Consider the following 24261-nt stretch of genomic DNA (forward strand, 5'->3'; position numbering starts at 1 on the left):
TAATATATATATATTTTTTTTTTCATTTATCTTCTCACGTCCTACGTCGAATATACTTTTTCTCATGATACTTTCTGCGCCGTTAATTAATTTTTCGTTTCCAACATAATGCACTTTTCTTGTGCGATTTTGCAATCATTTTTTAATTACTTTTCCAATTTTACTTTTTTCAAAGCACACGATTTTCTTTCAAGATTGCACGCCATAGAGAGCTCCTTCGCGATTAAATCTCGCGTCTTTGCAAAGTCACAGATTTCCTCATCCACGAATTCTTCGTTGCTCTATCTTTATCCTCATAATATCTTTAAAGCTCGTAGGGTTTGTTCGCTGAAACCTGGATCGCTTTTGGTACCTCTAGTGGCACAGGAACCGCGTACTTTTTTTTCATACTATGCACTTCGTGCGTGAGTCCTTTCTTTGTCTCGAGGCTCTTATAAGTACTATATACAACGAACCAAACGTAAAAGCTCATAATTATCAGGAAAAAGGCGATAAGACCTGAAAATATTATATCCTTCAATAAAAAATGCAATAAATGTATTTAATATGAAAAAATATTAATATAAGATGCTTCGATAAATGCAATACGAAATAATTTGTTCTAGAATTTATATTTTATGCGATCTTAAAAAATTGAAAGAATATAATTAGAAAAATTTTATCAAAAGAATTCATTGTATATATAACGTGGAAATTTTTTAGGCATCTTATACTATTCTTAATTTTAACGTACGTTCGCAAATACCCGCCCTTCCGCCCAAAGTGGCAAGGAAAGGACAGTCCTCTTCTACTAGAAATAGTGAGATCGCTAAGGCTGATATGATAGTGATTTTGACCATCATCCAAGGCGCCATAAAATGACGATTATTCTAAAAATGGAATATGTAGAATATAAGAAAGAAATTGAGCTTTAAATAAATTTTTAAGTGACTTTAATTACCGTCAAAGCTCCATAAAGAAGTAACATGGTAGAGATGAAGTGAATAACTGTTATGACGAGGCCACAATACATTGCATATACCATTTCTGCAAATACATAAAATTGCCTTTTCAAAAATTATGTAATAAAAAAAGGGAGATAATATTTGTTTTGTTATTGTCGCCAATAATTTTTGTCTCTTGTAAATATTTAGATAATATATACCAGTTGCATTATGGTGTGCCAGATCCATCTTCTTGGTGTTGAGATGATTCGACGATATCTCTTCCAAAGCCTCTCTCTCGAGAGCATCTTCAGTGTCTCTCACCACCATTTCTTGAATTCCCATTGCATGTGCTAGCGCCAGGATGAAAAATATCATACTGAATCCGGAAGAAAACTGTAATATTTTTTACAATTATATTCAGTGAAGAATAATTGCTCAGGAGATGCTAAACATTTCATAGAAATTTTTGTTACCAATTGAAATATGGCAATTAGTATTGTTCCCTGCCTCAGGTTGAAGTAGTGTAAAAAGTTTTTCAATAATCCAATCTTCATCTTGGCTTTTGTAAATTTACTCGGATTATATATTATTTTTTTAAGTATTCCTGAAAAGATTTATAAATTTACGGATATATAATTTACATACACAGATTATCTTTATCACAATGTCCTCAATTTGATAAATATCAAAACTCAATGATACAGTACCAGCTTGTATTGATCCAAGAGACCAACATTTTGAATAATATCTTTTTTAAGGAAACGACAACATAAATAAGTAAAAAAGTAATTTTTGTGTTTTTTACAATTTTTTTCAAAACGAAGCAAAATAAGCAAATCTCAAAAGGACATTTTTTTTTTCTTAGTTTATCGATCTCCCATATTCTCTCTAAATTTTGACATTTAAATTGGAGACATCCTGTATAGTATACATGACACATTAAATACGCATTATTATAATACACATTGAATATATATTATTACAGTACAGGCACACATTAAATACGCATTATTAAATTTCACTGAAACAAATTTTAAAAAAATAATATAAAGCATTATCTTAATATGAAGTATAATATTTGCAAATATTAAAACGAAATTATATCACATATTGCACTCGTTAATAAACAAACGCACATTCTTTATAAATAAAGCATTACGAAAACACAAGGTTCCAAATTAAACTGATGTGCTCACGTGATAAGTTTACTAATTAATTAACAATTTATTAGATAAGCCGATTTTGCCTACCTCGACAACCCTTGTATAACACAGCCTTGATCAAGACTCGCAGTGATGATGAAAGTAGGTGAAACACACGTCGCCGTTTACCTTCGCAGCAGGTGTGCGCCAAGTAGCGTTCAGCAAATTGTCGAACACCCTTCGCTCGTGAAGGGAAATCAATAATTTTTGCTGGTTTGCGCTGCGGAAACGAAATGCGGGATCCGCAACGCGACGTTTTCGTTGGAAATGTCGCGATTTTTCGCGTGCTCGGAAAACTGTGAGGTTCCAGGGTCGGTATGCTTGAATAAAACGCGAGGGTTACTGTGTCGAATGAAGGGGGAACATGGGGTGAAAACGGACTCTTGTCAGTAAGCAACCCAACAAACGCGCACGCGCTACAATACACGCATACGCGCATCCTACAAAGTGATCAATCCGCTCGGAATTGATCATTGTTTGTTTATACGCGTTGCGTAGATTAGTCCGATTAGTCCAATGATTCTATTGAGTTTATTATTATTTTCCTTCTTTAAGAAAACTTTATTAACTTCCTTTTTTAACTCTGCTAATTTAATTTCCAATTATCATTTTTAAGTGTAATTAATTTTTAATTGTATTTTTAAATGTAATTTTATATTTTAAATGATTTTTTAAGGTATTTCTAGAGCGAAATTAAATTAAAGAAGGAAACAAAAATTTAAATTATAAATTTTACATTTTTTGATAATTAGATATATTATTATATATTATTTTATATATTATTAAATTTTTTTATATATATTTAATGTTTAAGAGATTCTAAATTTTATAAAATATTAATAAATTAAATTTTGAAAACTTTATAAATTCACACAAAACAAGAATTTCTAGATTTTTAGATCTAAATATCCTATAGATTCCAAGATCTAGAAAGAAAATTAAAATTTCAGGAAATTAAAAAATAATTAATAATTATTGTATTTCAAAATCTATGTAAATTAAATTATTTTAATTGTGGTTGGAATGATGTACGAATCTCTCGAAATTATTGCTGGTATATAATAGGCTGCGATCTTTAATTCCAATTTGAAAGTTAGTTCGATTGAGTTGAGTCATCTTTCCAAGTAGTCATAGAAACACGATGGACACCCTTAATGTTATATTACAGTCAGAGGGATGATGTATATGCGTGATTGTCGCTTTAGTAAGCACATGCAAATTCGTGTGACAGTCCGTTCAGTAAATTATATATAATTGCGTATATTTTCCTCTTGAGAATTTACAATTTTCAAAATAATGGATCGAAAGTATCAGAGGGTTGGTTTAGGCGTGGGTGCTTTTCACAATCCCCCAAGAGCAAAATACAGCGAGGAAACCAGAAATCTCATTAAGCGTGAGTAAATAGTAACCAAAATATTTGATCGATATATTAAATATAAAGGATGTTTCATTTAATTGGAATTAAAAGATGTAGTTTTTTTCTATAACAGAATTAGAATTTAAAATCATGCTTTTAATATCTTTGAAAATTTCAAATGTTAGTTTTAATGGAGGAATCTAAGCTAACAATGTTGCAAAGGAAGACGATCCAGGAAGCAGTTGACAAGGGCGAATCCTTACCGTCTTCTATTGAAAGGACGAAGAAGAGCAAAGATAAAATTGAAGATAATCGAGTAAATATCGTGACACTATAAAAAAACGTTTTTAGAAAATGATTTCAAGATATTATCTCGTAGCGTCCCTTCCGATAGGTTAAATTGCCTAGTGCTTGGAGAAGACGTTCACAGGACACGATTATAAGCAGTGGTGCTTACGAGAGGGAACAATACAGGAGGACAGCGCCTTTGCGTAAAAATTATAAATAATTTTATTCTTTCCAATTATATACTTTACTTTTAATCAAAAACAAAGGTGCATTAAATGATATGCAATTTTACCCGATTAGCCAATATGGAAAAACAAAAGCGTCACTTGGCATGCATGATGGCTTATGGAAAAGATATGCCCGAGACTCCTCATGGTCCCAAGATCCTCCATAAGAAGAGACGAGAGCCACAGATACCTGAAAATGTGGACTTTCTAAGCGATTGTAAGTTTTATTTTACACCTGACCTGAAGGTTTAAAAAAGGTTCAGAGGTTTTATCATATATCTTAAGATTTATATACAGAAAGGATACATACAACAAAAGTTTGATCTTTTTAATATCGCCAGCCATTTATAAATGATTCTACAAAAAATGGAATTTTTTCAAATTTAAAATAGATTTGTAGTACATATCAACGTTGTCAACAGAAATATGCAATTGTATTGTTGCTTTGCTTCTTGTAGTAGTACAAGGGATTCGAGAGAGAATGGATTTTTTGCACGACATGGAAAATCTCGGAATGGAAAAGAAATATCGGCCCATAATACAGCAGGAAATAGCACAGAAAATACGACTCATTGAATCGCTAGATAAACAAACATCCGAGGAACTACGAAAGGAGATTTATGAATCTAAATATGAAAAACTGTCGCCAAAACCGTTTCCGCTTGGAGAATTAGAAGAAAATTAATCTCCTTAAAATAATTCCACCGTTTTTCGACGTAATTTACACATATAATGCATAAGATTTATATCGAGATAGATCAGGTTCAACAAATCAAGTTGTGTCAAATATATTTTTGTCATTTTCAGTTATTTGATAAGCTGCAAGAAAATTTCAATAAGGTAACACAAAAGTAAATTTGAATATAATTATTCGATTATCATAAGTTGTGTAAATGTATTCTATTCTTTCGTATATAATATATATATTAATTTTCATATTTAATATATTTTAATTTTTTAACCGATATATAGGTAGACTTGTTTTCTTTCTCTTCTTTTCCATTTATTGCTCTTTAATATTATATTCATATTGTTTATTATTTTATATTATTATCATGTATTCTGAGAAAAAAATATAAATTTATTATTACATTTTATTCAAGATTTGTAGAAAACTCTTGTATTGATATCTTAGGAGATTAATCGAGTTAAAAATAAATGCAGTTATCAAATTATTGTTCTTCTTTCTACTTAAAAATAACAAGAAGTAAAAAATAATAAAATAGTAAAGACACTTAAAAGTATACTATTTTAATCGAAAAAGTGATTAATGTGTGCGTATTTTACAATAACTTTCATAGATATTGTTATTTCAATGATGAAAACATAAAAAAATAATAATATAATAATCTTAAATCATCAAAATATACACATATTAATTTTCATGTTTAATATTTAATAATTTTTAAACGATAAAATTCGAATTTGTAGATGTATTTGTTTTTCTTTTCTTCTTCTTCTTTTTCTGCTTTTTAACATTGTGTATTTTTATTACTTTGTATTATTATTATTTATACTGTGAAAAAAATATAGATCTACTATTATATTCTATATATATATATATATATATATATATATATATATATAAAATGTTTAGATCTTCCAGGCGATTAATCGATTTTAAAAGGAAAATAAATGCAGTTATCAAATTATTGTTGTTTTCACTTAAAAATAATAAAAAATAAAAAATAATAAAATAATAAAGATTAATTATGTAGTAATAATAAGAAATAATTAAAAGTATGTTACTTTAATTGAAAAAAATATGATTTATTTAAAGTGTATAGAAATTTTTATATTGTGATTTCCTATATAAGAGATTAATCGGTTCCGAAAGAAAAATAAATATAGTTATTATTCTAGAAATTATTTTTTTTCACTAAAAATAATGAAATAATACAAAATAATTAAACGTATACTATTTTAAAAGAGTAATTAAAAGAGTAATTAAATTTTACGATGCCTCTTGCAGATGCTGTATGGAAATTTCAATGATGAAAGCAAAATAATTTTGAATAATATAATTCAATCTTATCTTATGTAGATCTAAAAAAAATATATATTTATTTTATTTATTTATTTATTATTTTTATTTATTTATTATTTATTATAGTTTTTGCTTTTCTACTTTCCGAATTGGACGAATTTTTCCACCTACATTATTGTATACTTAGCATTTATACTTCGCAGCCTAAAGATATGTATATTAATCTCAACATTTAATAATCAAAAATAATTAAATAATTAAAAATAATAAAAAACAATCAAAAGTATGCTGCTAATTGAAAAAGTAGAAGAAACTTATTCAAAGTGTGTGTAAATTTTTATATTGCTCTCCTAGGAGATTAATCAATTAATCGATTTTCAAAGCGAAATGCAATTATTGAATTATTGTTCTTGTTTTCACTTAAGATTAATAAAAAGTAGAAATAAAAAAACTAATAAAACAATAGAAAATAATTAAAAGTATGCTATTTTAATTAAAAAAGTATATTACGCGCATTTTACAATCGCAGATGCTACATCGCGCTGTCAACCGCGTCGCTTCGCGCATGCGCTGGAGCGTCCCGATCGCGTCCCGGCACACGACATTCCGCGTTGTTGGCGTCCCGTCGTCAGTGTCGCGCGATACGGCGGCGGTGCATGTTGTAGGGTGATTCTTTTTGTGACGTCACGCACAAACGTTCCGTCGTCGACGTATTATCGTAACGTCGCACGCGAGTGTGAGTGCGCGCGCTTTCAAACGTCTCCGTGACGTGCCCGCGCACGACCGGAACGGGACTCTAACCTCAAAGAAATTCGTCGTCGTCGCGATAACCGTCCTCCTCATCGCCGATCCCACGGATGATCCACGGATGATCCAACATGGCGTCGACCGATCTGTCGTTCGGTAAATGATGAGCGAGAGAGCCCAACAATTCGCGACAAGGTCTCCCGGCGAGGTCAACCGGTTCTCGTCGAGAGCGTTCGTCGGAAATGCGGCGGCTCGTCCCCCCGGATGTACCCCGATCTTCTTATCAGTGCATTTAGAATATAGAACGGAGCGGATGTCTCTCGTTTGTTGAGAATGAAAATTTCGCTGTTGTAGGATTTACTTGTTTTTCTCTTTTTATTCGAGAGTTGCTTGAAGTTGCGCCGCGTTCGACAGTAATCAGCTGATCTTTACGCGACGTTTTGACATCCACGCCGTAATCGCATATGCGTGGCCGGTAGTCGACGGTAATAACGGTAACAACGCGCGTGTCTCATCCTATCTCCGTGATTTCCGTTTTAATAATAATAATAATAACTTTATGCTGGGGAAAAGTTTACTGCTTAGGCTTGACACGCGTTACACTTTAAGGTGTCATTGAAATATAATCGGTGTTAAGAGGAAGTTAAGTCGCGATTTTCGCGTAACTATGTTAACACTGACTAATAAATGTATATAAGATGTTTCGTAAGCACTTTGAAGATGACTATCTTGACAAAGATTTCATTACGTGTCACATTTCTTCGCGACATATGGATAACATTAAGCATATTAATGATCCAAGATTTTATCGAACTACACAAATCGAAAAATGTCAAGTTAAATTTATCAAAATTGTTTAATTTTTAAAGTTGAATATTTTTACAAATATATGCATAAAATTATAATGTCAATATATTTGTGATTTAATTGAGGAATCGCATAAAACGCGACGCAAGATTTTACGTCAAAAGTTTCCTCGTCAATTTTATGACATTCGATTTACATAACTTTTTCTTTACATAAATAGTAAAACTATTACATAAGAAAACATAATAAATTTAAAAATAAAACTTGTATAAATAGTAAAAAACATATCAAAATATAATATCTCTTTTGAAGGAAATCCGGCGTGATGGAATTGTTTCTCGTAAGAAACGCGGAGAAAGTGCCCTAAGTTCCTTTTAACAAACGCACGATTTAATTTACGAGACAAACGATCGATACAACACGATCGTACACACATGCATACGTGCATACTCTGTATGCATTTCGTCACGCGCGAACGACGAGAACGGATAGAATCGCGGGTAGAAACGAACGGACGCCCGCTCTCGAAGGCCTCGTTTACAACCGTCGAGAGCGAGCGAACGACGCGATGGCGAGATCGCCAAGGAGACCTGTCTCATGTTTTTCTCCCGCACGAATCCCAGGCTCTATACCGGCGTTCTACAGAGAGGTCTACGAGAAGATTTGCTCGCCCACCAACGGAAACGTCAAGCTCGAGGTGTTCCGGTCTCTCCTCGTCAAGTCACAGTTAAACGGTTCCATCGTCAGTCAGGTATGGCTCCTTCTACATCTGTGCCGATTTATAAATTTCATTAATTGTTAAATATAAAGTTCCTACCTCTGTTGAAAATATTCATGTATTATAATTTAAATTCTCTTTATTTATTATAATTTTTTTAAACCTTCTCTTCTTTTTCTCTTAATGAATTTATATATTATATATTATTATATTTACAATTTAATATATATATATATATATATATATATATATATATATATATATATATATATATATATATAATGGATATATACAGCTTGTTAATTTTTTTATTCTTTTGGTTGCTGGGATTGGCCGCAAAAGTTCAGTGAGTAGAAAAAACTGATAGATTCCGGTTTTTACTCGGATTTCATCTTGCTTGCGTTTGCTTTTCAACATCTAACAAAAGATTAATTTATTTGCTACATCGATTCTTTATCTATTATCAATTTTTTTTTTAATAAAACTTAAATTTAGGAAATATTTTCAATTAATAAATATGGATAAAAAGATTTTATTTTAACATTTTTAATAAAAAAGACTAGTTTATTTCTAGAAAATACCGATTTTTATGGTATAGATTTTATTCATTAATATGGAATTTTGCCAACCCTGGTTTTTCTACAACTATAATCTCAATCTTATATCAATCTATTATAAAGAAAATGAGATTAATCTTTATTCAGTTATATTATATTTATTATGCAAATATATTTATTCCATAATATATTATATATAAATATATATAAATATATATATAAATATAATATATTTATATATCTCCATTTATTTCATATAATATATAATATTTATTCCATAGAAAATTTTTATAATTAAAAAAATTCGATCTTACAATTTATCATCAGTCACATATCGAAAATAATTTCTATTCAAAAAATAAATATTTATGTATATAAAGCTCAGTTTTTTTTAATTCTGCTATTGATCGAGAGAAAATGTTAATTATTTCAATTTTTTATTGTAAATCTGTCCAGAAGTAAATAAAAATGTGTGAACGCATAAAAAAACATTTCGTTCATATAAATAATTATAAAGAAGTTCATCGCACTGAGAGTAACTCTGATAGCAAGCTTAAATATGCGGTAAGCGTATCAAAAGGTTTCAGTTTCTAGCGTACCGTACGTGACCTTTCCCAAGAGAAATCTACTTGTGTTCTTTTTAATTTATCGCGACTAGAAACAAAGTGTCGCATGATATACCAAGAAATACCATAATAAAAATTTTTTTTCTTGCATCTTTTTCTTTTACATTATTCTCTACGTTTTCCTTCATTCGAAGAGAATAATAGCTATAATTAACGAACTATTTTTTCTATTTTTATTTTATAGTGCATTAAAGACACGTATATTTTGCGTAAAATGCGAATGAATAATCAACAATATGAATGAATAATCTTAGCTAATTATTGAAGTGAGCATCGTTTATTACAATTATTAAAATATTAATATATTAATCTTAAAATATATGACTACAAGTAAAGAATTATAGTTCGCTTTTATTCTTTAAGACGTCATTTTTCATGATTATTCAACATTTCTAAATCACTTGCATTTTTACAATTTATTATTTAGTATTAATGACGAGGCACGATTTAATGCAACGAAAACTTATCATACATTTTAAAAAAACATTAAAAACCATCAATTAACATTTATCTATTATAATTTTATATGCATTAAGAGGCAGTTACATTTATCTATTATAATTTTATATGCATTAAGAGGCAGTTACTTTCAACCTCAGAGCAAGAAATTTCACGTTAACGATTATCGCTTATTCAAGGATAAGTCGAAAAGGACAACTTGAAGAAATTTTCTTCAATGATCTTTAATTTTTCGCATAATTTTGTGAATGTATTTAACAGTCTTTTTACCTGGTTTTTTGTCATTTAGATCGCAGAGTAGTTTAGGAATCCGTTTAGGAATCGCACCAGTTTAGGAATACGTGGAACTATTGAGGTTGACAGGATAATTTGTTGGATCTATAATAAAGCGTTTCTCATGTTACCGATGCCATGCAATATACGTAAATGCATTTCAGTCATTAAACGCGACCTTTACTTTTCCAAGAAAAAATTCAATAATCGTGCATGTCATTTACGAAGATAATAATGAGTCAGTTTATGTCTCTGAATGCATTACTGGTACTTCGTGTTTAAATATAAATTCGCGCATATATTATCGGACTTAGGATTGCGTCTTGGAATGCAGTATTGGAAATTTCAAGTGAATTGATTAAGATGTAAAAAAAACAGTTGTTCTTTTTTTAATACAAAACAAAAAATAACTGTAATAATTTGATTACTTCACTAAACTCTGTAATAATTTGATTACTTCACTAAACTCTAATATTTTTTTTTTACTATAATATTATTTTTCTTTTTTTAAATGTAATAAACGAGAAACACTTAAGTTCTTAGATTTTTAATTTATCTTTTTTTAAAAATACTTTTAACCAATTAATGAGACTTTTATTCAAATTACATCAAAGACGATAAAATTTGGGTAATTTTTGATTAGAAAACATTTTGGTTAGATAACAAAAATTTATATTATGCATCTAATTAAAAAGTATCCGAATTATATCGTATTTGATATAATTTTAATCCATAGTAACTAAAGTACACTTATAAAATTATATTGCGTTTTTGTATCTATCATAAAGACATTTTCAATTTTCAAGTTCAATTTTTATTTGTCTTTGGAGAATTTATCTAATTAATAGTAATTACATAAGTATCTAATTAAAAATAGTAATTATATAAATGTATCTAATTAAAAATATATAGATAATTATATAATAAAAATATAATATAAATAAATATAATATAAATATAATATAAATATAAAGATAATTATATAAGTATCTAGTCAGTTGGAATGCGATCTGTATTTAAAATAATGTTCAAATCTATCATCTAAGAAATTTAAAAAAAAATAAAATAAAAATAAAAAATCAATTTCTGATAATCAAAATATAAAAATGTTAAAAATTTGAAAAAAAATTGCAAAAGACAAAGCTTATTTTTTTCACAAGAATATATTTTATAAAAAAGAAATCTCTCTCTCTCATTTTGTTTATATTTTTACTTTTTATTTCTATCTCTGGAGTTTATATTTTCCGGGTAATAATTATTCATCATGTCTCATGCAATATTATATCGTTACTAACAGTTGCGATAACATTTCAATTTATCTTCATGAAATGATATGCTTGGTACAGAATTATTAAAAGTATTAAAATTCGCCTTTAAGCATTTTCTCAGATCAAATATTTAGAAAACTTTAATAATTCTATTCAATTTTTTATTTGCGGGAAAAATACGCGATTAAAAAACTTATTCCTCTCTTAAGTAGCTTTTATTTTCTAATATTCAAATTATAATCTGGATAATGCCAGTCTGTTGTACTAATCTGCATCATTATGTAGTGTTAATATTTGCAATCGAGATGTATATCTCGCTTTTTATCGAACCAGTCTATTCATTCACGGTTTAATTCCACGAGAAACGCTATCAATATCAATTACATAGTGTCGCATTATGCAAGCAATATGGCACTATTTAACTTTTTAAAAAAAGAAAAAATAATTAACACATTTCGCAGACACCGTATCAGGAACAAAATTTTATCATCTTCGACAACATGCCTGTCGACGATAACGATGGACGCCCCTTCATAATGATGCAAGATTACGTGGCAGGGTCAACCGTATCGACGCGAACAATCTGTTGCTCGCGACAACATTATAAACATGTTCTAGCATATTCAACCTTAGGCGCCTTTTATCTATCGAAAAAATTAATCTTTGAATTGTCAGTTAAATAATTTTGGCAAAAATATTTAAGTTTTGATTTAAATTTTTTATATTAATATATGAAAAAAAAATTTATAAAAAACAATACATCTTACATTACTTAACAATACATCTTACATTACTTAACAATACATCTTAATTTTTTTTAAATATTTTGCATATGGATAGGCCATGTAACATTTCATAGCATTAAAGTTTTATAAGATGCAGACATTTTTCGAAAATATATGAATTTACGTAAATTTGAATACGCATCCACGGTAGCTCCGAGAAAGTAACGCAAATTAAAAACTTGTTTTGCAGAGATTTCACATAAAAATCAATATCAACTCCGTAACAGTTAAATTTGTCACGTTGTATCGCGACGTTCGTGTCTGTCTCTCGTTCATTGTACTAACAACACAATCAAAATAGTATTACGCAGGGCCGCGCCGAGGTGTATTTCGTCTCGTGAATAGCATAATAATTTGCTGCATATAAAATATTTTAAAATTTACAACGTGAATTTTTAAGGTAGTAATTTGTCATTGAAATTAAAATCAGTAAGCAATTTTTAAGGCAATAATGTCGACATATTATCCCGGTATGAAACTATAAAAATAATATGAAAAAGGCAAATATATTTTTTTCTAAAAAGATAAAGTTTTCATTTTTTATTAATAAATAATATTGTAGTTAATGCGAAATTCATTATTACTATACAGGTCACATTAAATTTTTAACATACAGATTATTTATACAGAATATTTATTAATAATAATATTAATATTAATTAAAATTAATTTCTAAATAAAATGAAATTTATTTAATAATAATTAAATGTAATTAAATATTACTAATATCGATAATAATAATAATAATAATAATAATAAAAAAATAAAAATAATAAAAATAATAATAATGTCCTAATTGTGCAGAATATTGTTATATAAAATATTTTTAAATTTTTCTATTACTTTATAGATTATAATGTAAGATGATTACGTATGTAGATATAAATTATAATATACAATGATGAATTATGGATTATTATACATAATGAGATATTATCGTTATAATCTCTATCGCGAGTAATTATCAGTAGCGCATTTTAGAATAACATTATTATGTATTGCATAAATAAATACAAACAGAGCACACACACACACACACACATACATACACACTCACAAATTACTTTAATCGTAGATTATCTCATGTGTCGATTATTATACGCATATTGTGAAGTGTTTATATTAGATTGCACTCCTTTTTTTTGGATTGTCACGTTTACGGTTGATGATCCATCACGCACGATTACTTTTATAAATTAATAGTAGAGATATTATAAGCAATCGAACACTTATGATTACGTATTGACGATTTATATTCTCACGATATTTTGAAAGAAATTACATTTTATTTTATACGAAGAAAATTATTCTCTATTTTATATGATATGTATATGAAACATAAATCATATCTGGAAAAGGAGTATAATTGATGTTATTTTTCATTGTATTTTTTTTGCTACAATATACGATATAATAAGCGTGATTTTTTAAAATATTAATTAATTTATCGTAAGTATAACGCTATTAAATCTATCCTAGAATAATGAAGAATGTATGAAAAGTTTCCATGGTCTTTTCTCATTTTTTACACAGGGAGAATGAGAAAAAGAATAAAACGGTATCTCTCGTTTTCTCTAGACTTTCGCAAACATGATTTACTCCGCGCTCATATAATTTTATGTTGCCTCAATTAAATAGAATGGATTAACCGCTGATACTTCCGCGGGCATCCCTAATATCCATTCCCAACGTTGGAAACAAGTTCAACGTAATAGCAGCCGGTATGTTTTAACGTACGACATACGGGTCGTCTTCCTGTTAGGTGAAATCGTTTGATTACCGTCTTCCGCATTGGCACGCAATATATATATATGATACTTTTATATCTAAAAATATTCCCCGTTAGAAGGAAAAGCGCCAAAGGACAAAAATTTTCTTTTTGCGTTGCCATCAAGACGCATTTTTTTTTTATTTTTCACAATTTACTTTACATACGATTTACCATACATATACAATGAAATGAAAACAAAAAATATTCTCTTACGAAACAACGATAAATAAATAAATTGGTCAACAATTTTTTCGTTTTGTTTTTTAATTCATATTGTAAAATTATTTTTAATAAATTCTACTTTCTATTCTAAATTTCTATTCTATTCTAAATTTTTTAATTTCTATTCTATTCTAAATTTTTAAATTTCTTAAATTTCTATTCTATTCTAAATTTCTATTCTAAATTTTTTAATTTATATTCTATTCTAAATTCTTTCTATTCTAAATTTTTAAATAAATTCTACTTTCTATTCTAAATTTCTATTAAATAAAATCTTTTTTTTAATCTTCACAATTTATTATTCTTTCTCAATTTTTAATTATTATCAAATAATTTCCAATTCGCAAATAAATATACGTGCTACTGTGATGTATTAATTGATATCGGGTACAGTAAATTCTTTCCTTTGATATCTCGATTAGTTTTGTGAAAATGGAAATTTAAATGTCATTTCAAACACATGTATGTTGCTATCGTATGTAGGTGTATATCCGTAGCGGGATGTTTGAGCATCGTCTTCTCAGATTATATACTTCAGGTACGCAAATGAGAGATGAGGATGAGTTGTTGGCTGGTTCAGTGCCTGCGCATAATTATCTCGCGTTGAAATGTTGCGTGATGGCGAAACACACATGGCTCTCGTTACGGGGCTTGTGTATTTCACATACGTCCTTATATGAATATTATATTCGTTTCGCGCGCGTGCACGAGAGAGAGAGAGAGAGAGAGAGAGAGAGAGAGAGAGAGAGAGAGAGAGAGAGAGAGAGATCGTATCCAGTTTTATTGACACGAATGTTAATATACTCCCTCGTTTTCGCGCGAAAGCACTCTGTGTGTTTTTTTTATATCTTTGCAAACATAAAAAATATTTTTTTATTTTTGAAAATCGAAATTATGATCATCTTTTACATTTTCCAAACAGAAAAGAAGAAGAAAGATTGGACACGGAACAATCCTTTTTTTCTCGAATTTGAAAAAATATTAGTTCTTGTTGATATTCAATAATCTTTTGTTAAAATTCTATAACTGAATAATCGAGGAATGTGGCTTTATAACAAGTTATGCATATAATATCTGTCGCTTGCGTAAAAAAATTTATGCGATAACAGACACAGGTCATTCTTTATTTTTTTATCTTATTATATGTATAATAATGATAACGATAAAATTTTGTGGGTACACAACATATAAGACATAACGAATATATACCTTGTCGTGCGTCAGATAACAGTTTCTCAGCGTAATATCGCTCTCTCATCTCTCTTCCATCATAAATTTCTTTACATGGTGTTTTGCAACTTGTTTTGTATACATTCCCGTGTACTTGTATATCACATCACAAAACATCTATATATATATATATATATATATATATATATATATATATAGAGAGAGAGAGAGAGAGAGAGAGAGAGATGTTTTGTGATGTGATGTACAAGTACATCTCATTAATTTATTAAAATTACTCTCGAAAAACAAATTAAAAATATAAGAACTTTAACTTTTTTATTATATTAAATTATATATATATTCTTTTTAAGCACCCACATTCTTCTCTTCCTTTTACATTCTCCTTTTCAACAATATATGCACATTGATATTTTCTTCTAATCGATATATCTCTATCGATTTCGTCCTCATTTTTTTTCTTTTCATTCATTCAACTTGTATCACGTTCTTTCTAATAAAAAACATACTTGAATTTATCGAGCATATAAATGTAAAAAAACCGTTGTTTTTTTTTTTTAGTAAAAAACAAACGTTGAAAGAAAAATATGTTTCTTTTTTTTTGTTGAAAACAAATTTTATTATTTTTTAAATATAATATTAATTAATATTATAATATTGTTCTTCTCATATTTTTTTGTTAATAAAGAAACTAAAGTTTTTATATTTTTAATTTATCTTGTTTCGAAAATGATTTTATACAAACTAATGTGAGTTTTGTAAATTATCCATCATGACATTTGGTTAATTTTCAGCTAAACGCATAGCAAAACTTTACTATACATCTAATTAAAAATTATCCAAATTATATCATATTTGATATCATTTTAATCCCAAAACTCTCATTAATTTATTAAAATTACTCTCGAAAAACAAATAAATTCAAAACATAGGAACTTTAATTTTTTTACTATATTAAAGTAATGATATATAAAGTATATATTTTTAAAAATTATATATGAACTATAAGTTTGTATCTAAAAAAGAATTCTTTCAAGTTCAATTTCTTTATTTTTTTTTAAATGTATTTAATTTAAAATAATAAAAAAAATTACATAATATAGTCAATTTGAATGCAATCTACATTCTTATAAAATAATAGTAGTTCGAATCTATCATTTAAATTAATAATAAATAAAAAAAAACTCTCGATTGCTGCCAACAAAAGTACATTTTAATATTAAAATTATTTAATTAATTATAAAAAAATCATATATAATAAATAAATATATGAAAATAATAAATAATAATAAAAAATAAAAATAATGAAAAATCAACTTTTAATAATCAAAATATAAAAATATATCAAACATCTGAAAAAAAATAAAATAAAATAAAATTTTGAAAAAAAAAGTTTTTTTTCCACAAAGAAAAATCATATTTTGTGAAACAGAAAAACATTTTGTTTTTTTCTATTTACATCTCTACCCAAGTAGATTTTTGCTGTTTGTTTGCACACGTAGCTAAAATGGAGAATCTATTATTGTCGGGCTTTACTCCCGGCTTGAACTTGATCGACGATTAAGGTTTAACGACACACTCGAGAGGGAGCAATGAGAGAGCAAGGGTGCCCACAGTGGCGTAGATGGATGCCTGCTCTTTTCGACCGTATTTTCTCTATTCAGATCATTTTTCTTGCACAAAGCATCAGTGAAATACTTTTAGTGTAAATGTATCTTCCATTCTCTCTCTCTCTCTCTCTCTCTCTCTCTCTCTCTCTCTCTCTCTCTCTCTCACACACACACACACTCTCTCTCTTTCTTTTTCTCTTTCTCTCTCCCTTCTCAAAACTCATGATCAATATAAAGTTATTTAAGTATTATTTGTATAAATTTATTAAATTTATTTTTAGTAAAGTTATATATTAAATTTAATTTTAATAACAAATCTCTACAATTTTAAAAGTACACCATTCAATTTCTTTATTGTATGTACGTACATATCTGTATTTATCCCTAAATTATAGCAATTAAATTAAGGAATGAAGGCCTTTCCTGTTTGTTGATATTTACATCTTTGTATATTCTTGTCCTCGATCTAAGTTCGCATGCACTCATCATGCACCTCGCGGTTACTTCGAATTCAGATGAAGATGAGGGGAAGGGGTAAGGAAGCGAGCCAAAGTGTCGCGCGTAAAATAAGAAAAGAGGGGATAGGGGGAGGAGAGAGACGCGAGTGAAAATGGAAGCAGAGGTGGAATGGTGCGGCACGTAGAAAAATCCACGGAATGCAGTTACTTTCATTTATGGCCTAATCTTTAAGCTTCGTTCACACAGAGTTTACTATTGTGCCGTTATTCGTATGTGACATGTATGATTGGCGCTTTCTCGGTGTCATAAACTTTTTTTTTTATCATTTGCGATATTTTTCGAGAAGAAAACAGTCGCCTGTACTTTTGACGATTATTTTAGTTAGAATTTTATTTAGAATTGAAATTATTTTATAAATATTTAATAAATATTTTATAAATATTTTGTAAATGTCGAATTATAGAGTTATATAATACTAATATTGAAATATTTCTCTAAAATAGAAATACAATCGAAACGGTACGTTTAAAACGGTTTCTCTGTTCCTCTTCAGATATGGAAACAAGTAGACAGTAAGACGGGTTATCTTACGAGAAGTGGACTCTACAAGGGACTTGCTCTTGTCGCCTTCGCTCAACAAGGAAAGCAACCTAGCGATAAGCTGTTGGAAAATTCCGAATCTCAAGGTTAGCCGAATCAACCTCTAAATTACTAATCTTTTAATTTACAACACAAGATACTAACCTTGATAAAATTTAAACTACTTAAAAAAATCAGAATTTTTAACTTTATAAATATTCATTTCAATTATAATTATTTTTGTCAATAATTTAAAAAAAAGTTTTATAAATTAATTTTGAGAAAAATTTGCCAGTGAAATGATATTTAAATATAAGAAAAAGATAAAAATATAATTTTTAGCAAAGAAGGGAAAGACTTTTTAAGAACGTATCAAGAAAAATTTTCCAGAAGTATTTAAATAACATATTTTTCAAACAGATTAAACTGATTATTTTATATTCTTAATATTGCGTATATCCTTCTAATCGATAAAAAACTTTTACGACTATAATGGATAAGATAAGAATATCAATAACAATGATTAGAATTGATTATTTAATCAGAAATAATCAACATTTCGCTGAACGAGAAAAATTACGCGCTTGTATTGAATTTAATTCAGAACTTTTATACAACAATTATTTTTTATAACTTTAATTTTTTATTTTTTATAACTATAAATACGTAATTTACCCCGCAAGTAAAATATGCCACGAAATATGTATGATCTTCCGTGCCTTAATATAAACTGCACTGAGAAAGTAGGTCTTGAATAAATCTATTATCGGACAGGTACTTAGATAATGCACGTGAATGTGGCTCGCTGACATATCAAGAAACCTGTAGGTATTACCAGGAGTCATTGACCAGTAAAATCATTGCTGTTTTGCTTATCGCTAGAAAGTTGCATATCTTCGTATTCTATTGTTAGTTCAAGAAAATACAACTGCAACTTCCTGTCAGAATATTGTCTCGGTCGCTACTGCATGTACTGTCAAGTGTATTGTGTAGAAGTTTTTACTTTAATGTGTTAATAAAAAGAAATGAAATACGACTATTCATTATGATCTGTATATTTGAATCATTTGAATTAATTATTAATGATTAATTTATTATTATTTTATTATTTCTTACGCGTGTGTTAATAAAATTATATTCTTACTTATACGCGCGTCTGCTAATCTGTTTGAAAAAAGGAATAATTTTATATAAATAATTTTATATAATTATTTTATATAAATTTTATATAAATGTTTATTATTATTAATGATTATGTTTCTATGAGATTCTGAAGATTCATATTTTTTTATATATACGAGACAGAAAAAAATTTTAATATAGTTCAATAGCTTGATACGAAAATAAAAGTTTGATGATGAAAACTTCCTTCTTGTTTTGAAACACTTTTGTTCGTTCTTATTATACAATGTCAAATTATAAATGTATGGAAGAAAAATGATTTTATGATAGTGAATAGTAAGAGAGACTGTGGGAACGCAATAAGCGTCGCTGTAGTAAGGTATCGCGAGGTCAGGAGACTCTTTCGTTATCGAGGTTGCGGCGACGATGATTATTTGCCACGGTAAAGGAATAATAATGCCGTGAGATCTTGTTCCCCGTCAAAGTAGAACAGACATTGAAAGGACACGGAAAGAAAAGAAAATAATATAAACTAATCCTGTTTGTTTTTAAAATTTTTTTATATTTTTTGTATATTTTACATATAATTTTTATATTCCTATTTTTATATATTTCTTTTATATTCGTCGAATTCGTTACTTCAGTTATAGTAATCGCATTTTTTGGTGAGATGACAAAGTGAACGAAAACTTTTTTATAATATTTAAGGACATTTTTATAATATTTAAAAAAAAGACAAAATTATACAATAAAACGAAAAATATTCCTTCACAAAGCAAAGATAAATAAATACTGTTGAAAAATATATATATTTGTTTTTTAATATTTTTCAATTTTTAATAAATTTTATTTAAAGTGCCATAAAATGATTATTTATATAAAAGTATTTAAGTATAAAATATATGTTCAATTTAAGTAAAAATATAAAAATATATGTTAAAGTTATGAATATAAAGCGAATTTTTAATAAATGAATGGACAAATTTATAAATTTATGAACATAAAAAAATCTCAAAAACGAAGAGATACACGCAAGCCGAGATTAGACAAGAGAATATTGCCTTGAAATCCGGGATATTTAGTCACCCCCTCAAGAGTTTAATTCGTTAAACTTAATATATCTCGAATTTTATTCATAATTATGCAATTGCTACTTCATAATTATGCAATTGTCATCTCTTCACTGAATATGACTGTCAAACAATGCGTCCTTCGCTTGAGAAGATTTTCTTATTCGCAGAATTACCCGTGCCTGTCCTGGGTGATCTGTCGGAAGTGACGTTATTGGCGCAGAGGCTGCACAGAGGCAATCCAACCAAGCTGAGTCACACATACTCGGACATCTGCAATCTCGACATTATCGAGGTCAACCTTGTTCCCGAGAAAAAGGGTATTTTCCTGAAGCACGTGGAATATCAAGTCACTAGTAAGGTACTATAAAGTCCGCGCGCATGTATGTTTATATAAATAGGAGAGCATATAAAGGAAAATTAACGTTATAATAAAATTATTCAGATAATTTTTAGTAATATAAGAAGACTATATCGCAACGAAGAATATAAATTAGTAATATGGAGTATTTTGTTTGTGTTTTTTAGAGATTCAATTCTGTGGTCTACAGACGTTATAATGACTTCGTGTCACTGTACGATCTCCTTTTGGCCCGGTTTCCTTATAGATTGATACCCAAATTACCACCGAAGAAGATCGTGGGAGGTGAATACAACACATATACATATGCCTATTCGTTTGAACAATACGGAAAAAAATGCATATACATTATATCATCATTATATTATAATTTTATAATTAATATATTGAACGTAAGATATTTTCGAGGAACTCGTTTTTCATTTCACTTCCTTTATATATGTATGTAGCGGACTCACAATTTCTCGAGGAAAGGCGGCGTTCCTTATTGCGGTTTCTTACACTAATCGCTCGCCATCCGGTGGTGAGCGGGGACCCGATCGTACAGTTCTTCTTCACGTTCACCGGCGACGAAACGCAGTATAAGATCCGCGAGGTATTTAAACGCGTCCCAGATGAGTTCGCGACATCGGAACTATCGTCCAGAGCGAAGGAGTTGATGCCGCCCGAGACGCTAACCGAGTTCGCGAACAGTCGCGATCAGATACGCGTGATACTTTTCGGGGTCTCGCGACTCAAGCATATCGCCGACAATCTGGCAATCAGATCGCACAATTACGCCGTGGATATGGCCGAGCTCGGCAATCAGCTGAGCACTTTGGCGGCGGAACAGCATGGCACCGGTACTTGGGTCACTGGCGGTTCCAGTCTCTGGCAAGACATGAAGAAGGGCTTTCATGTAATCTCAAAGTAAGAATTAAGAATAACGTGAATCGTATTTGTGAGCTCACGTTATCATAATAGTCATTTTCTTATTTTTGTATTTTAAAGGGTCTAAAATAAAATCACACTTGCCTGTATTTTTTTAAATTAGTTCTAAAAATAAATAACATTTATGTGCAAGGTGAATTTGATAAAAGTTCACCACATTTTTTTAAACGATTAGAGATAAGGAAAAGCGCCCATTATAAGACAAATAGAAGGATATACCTACTATAGTGATTTTAAGTAACCTTGAGTCTTTTTCATAAATATTAAAAATACTAAAGAAAATTTCCTTGGGATACTTTTAAATTATTTAAATTATTTCAGTAACATTTAACGAGTTTTGCATCAGAACATCTTTTCAGAAAATAAACCATTATCGAGATATTTTGAGATACAAAATTATAAGTCAGAATGAAAGTTTGCAACTAGTTGATGATTTTGCAGGGATAATGCAGGGCTACTAGTTACCTCTACTAGTCCATTTGTTTGGAAACATTGAACTCTCGCTTTATAATTTGTTATTTGAAAAATAAGTTCTATGTTTGCGAAATATTCAACATTTGAATTGTAATTATACAATTGACAAATCAAGCTGCAAACAAAGATTTCTTTTGTATTTTGGTTTCAATATTTAATGATCCAATTAAAAAAAAAGTGTTACATTTTAATGAAGAAATTTTTGAAACTTATGTTAATGATTTATAATAAATATTTATTGTAATAAAAAAAATCTTTCCAAACTTTCATTCTTACACAGGTATAAACCAAGGATATTCAAGATTATTTAAGATCATCATAGTATATTTCTCATTTGTTCTACAATTTTAATAATGGGTGTCTTTTTTTAGATTTCTAATCATTTTCGAGAACAATGTAGTGAATTTTTTATCAGATTCACTTTATATATATATATATATATATATATATATATATATATATATATATAAATAAAAGTCAAATGGACAAAATTAAATAATGTAAAGTTTTGTGATAAATAGATTTCAATAGATTATTTGGTAGTTTTGATACATTTCATAAAAGGACAATATCTAATTAAAAAAATTATTTAATTTAATCTCGTTTGATTAATAAAACTCTTGATTGCGTTTAAATAAGATACAGGATAAAACAAAATTCAAAATATTTTAGAGAGTTCAACCTGCTATCGAGCAGAGCTCTGCAACAGGCGGTCAGAGAGGAGACCATGGTCTGCGAAAGATTGAATCTTCTTCTTGATATTTTAGTCGCACACAGAATGTTGTGCGAGAGACACGAGCGAGGTGTCAACGCCGATCATCAACGTGCCCTGTCCACTATGTTATCTCTCAAGAAGCGGCAGATGCAAGGTGTTATTCGCGGAACCGACGTACGTATATTAAATTATTTGAGATTCATTAGCCGGCAAACCATTAGCCATGACTCCTCGCGCTCATCCAAACAAAACGCGTAATTTAACCAGCAATCACATTGTCGCAGTTGTATAATTACTCGTCATCAATTGAAATAGCAGTAGTATAATCAAGACGCGGGGAGAGAGAGAGAGAGAAAGACTCGTTATTGTAAAGAGTAAATTGAACTTCCTGGGGGTTACATAATCTGTCAGTTTGCGAACGCGCGGTGCGAATACAAGAAGAAGAAGATTGCATGATTTTGTATACGTATTGTGATTGTGTATACTCAGGCTGACACTGTCGAGTACCTTGAGAACAAGATGGTCTCCCAGGAATCGGTTATCGCCAACGTCGAGCTGAGAAATTGCTTCTCGCTGCTGTGTCTGCACATGGAGACTCAGCTCGTTCATGCACACCTGGAAATACTCGCCACCGTGCTGCAGAGTCTCGTGAGCGTACAAATCCGCGGACATTCCGAGGTAAGTCATCGTCAGCTCACGGTTTTCAGTTATATAATTTGTTGATTAATGAATTTGTTCATTTTGCAAACAAACACAGGGATTTTGGTAAGTCGTTGGATAGTACATGTTCTTTTTAAAATTGTATCAATTTTGGATCCGCATCATGTATTTTCTTTCTTCGATATCAGCTACATTATGTTTATTGCGATATTATATATCCCATAACAAATATATATTCTAAGAAAATATTATGTTTATTATTAAGAGACTTGCATATATAAATCTCTAGAATCACAAACGGAAGGAAATTGCTGATGCAAATGTTTGTTTATAGTTGGCTGAAGTGTGGAAACTAATCGAACCGACGATTACTAAGTGTTTACCTGAGAAGTTGGCAAGCGGATCCAGCGAAGGATAGCATAGCAAAGTATTCATGTTTATCTCAGCAGATCATGCGCTGTCAATAATTGACAATCTCTAAATTTGTATACAATTATTAATAAACATATGGTACATATATATTATGTGATTGTCGAAGGAAGAAGAAAGAGTTACAAAATTCAATTTGTCCAGTGACTACATATAGAATCTATATGCTAATATTAATGTTATACATATATTAATTGATTATAGATTCTTGTACTATTTTGTATATCGCTTACATGTTCATATGTATCATGTTTTTATTAGATATTTATCTTTTATATAATTATATAATGATAAGAATCTCAAATATGTATATATATATAGAGCGCATTCAATTTTCAGACATTTCTCTTGTTATGTACTTAATATATTTTATGGATTAGTGAATATTTTTAATTCTCTAATAATTGTTATATCGCTATGTACATAAGGTCTTATGGGTTGTAT

General features: G+C 29.1%; 3 protein-coding genes across 4 annotated transcripts; 2 read left to right on the forward strand and 1 right to left on the reverse strand.

Moving 5' to 3' along the window:
* Positions 1 to 13: 13 nt before the first annotated feature.
* On the reverse strand, positions 14 to 2502 carry LOC105257348. The gene is made up of 6 exons (XM_011267908.3): positions 2177 to 2502; positions 1400 to 1530; positions 1145 to 1319; positions 941 to 1026; positions 734 to 869; positions 14 to 498 (listed from the first exon to the last, which is right to left on the reverse strand). Exons 2-6 carry the CDS (start codon positions 1478 to 1480, stop codon positions 305 to 307), a joined length of 672 nt encoding a protein of 223 aa, XP_011266210.2. The 5' UTR covers positions 1481 to 1530; positions 2177 to 2502; the 3' UTR covers positions 14 to 304.
* Positions 2503 to 3162: 660 nt separating this feature from the next.
* Positions 3163 to 4685, forward strand: LOC105257347 (UPF0193 protein EVG1). The gene is made up of 5 exons (XM_025408768.1): positions 3163 to 3521; positions 3671 to 3801; positions 3880 to 3976; positions 4074 to 4217; positions 4459 to 4685. The coding sequence occupies exons 1-5, from the start codon at positions 3425 to 3427 to the stop codon at positions 4683 to 4685; spliced, it is 696 nt and encodes a 231-aa protein (XP_025264553.1). The 5' UTR covers positions 3163 to 3424.
* Positions 4686 to 6604: 1919 nt separating this feature from the next.
* LOC105257346 (sorting nexin-8) lies at positions 6605 to 24047 on the forward strand. Of its 2 annotated transcripts, XM_011267906.3 has the most exons (9): positions 6605 to 6890; positions 8165 to 8292; positions 18031 to 18163; positions 20419 to 20609; positions 20777 to 20894; positions 21059 to 21518; positions 22686 to 22902; positions 23218 to 23406; positions 23723 to 24045. In XM_011267906.3, the coding sequence occupies exons 1-9, from the start codon at positions 6866 to 6868 to the stop codon at positions 23804 to 23806; spliced, it is 1545 nt and encodes a 514-aa protein (XP_011266208.1). In that variant the 5' UTR covers positions 6605 to 6865; the 3' UTR covers positions 23807 to 24045. The 2 variants fall into 2 exon arrangements, with proteins under 2 accessions (XP_011266208.1, XP_019884954.1); XM_020029395.2 differs by lacking the exon at positions 6605 to 6890 and having other exon boundaries at positions 7807 to 8292; positions 23723 to 24047.
* Positions 24048 to 24261: the final 214 nt, after the last annotated feature.

Source organism: Camponotus floridanus, unplaced genomic scaffold (genome assembly GCF_003227725.1).
Source record: "Camponotus floridanus strain SB8 unplaced genomic scaffold, Cflo_v7.5 scaffold23, whole genome shotgun sequence".
Classification (NCBI taxonomy): Eukaryota; Metazoa; Arthropoda; class Insecta; order Hymenoptera; family Formicidae; genus Camponotus; species Camponotus floridanus.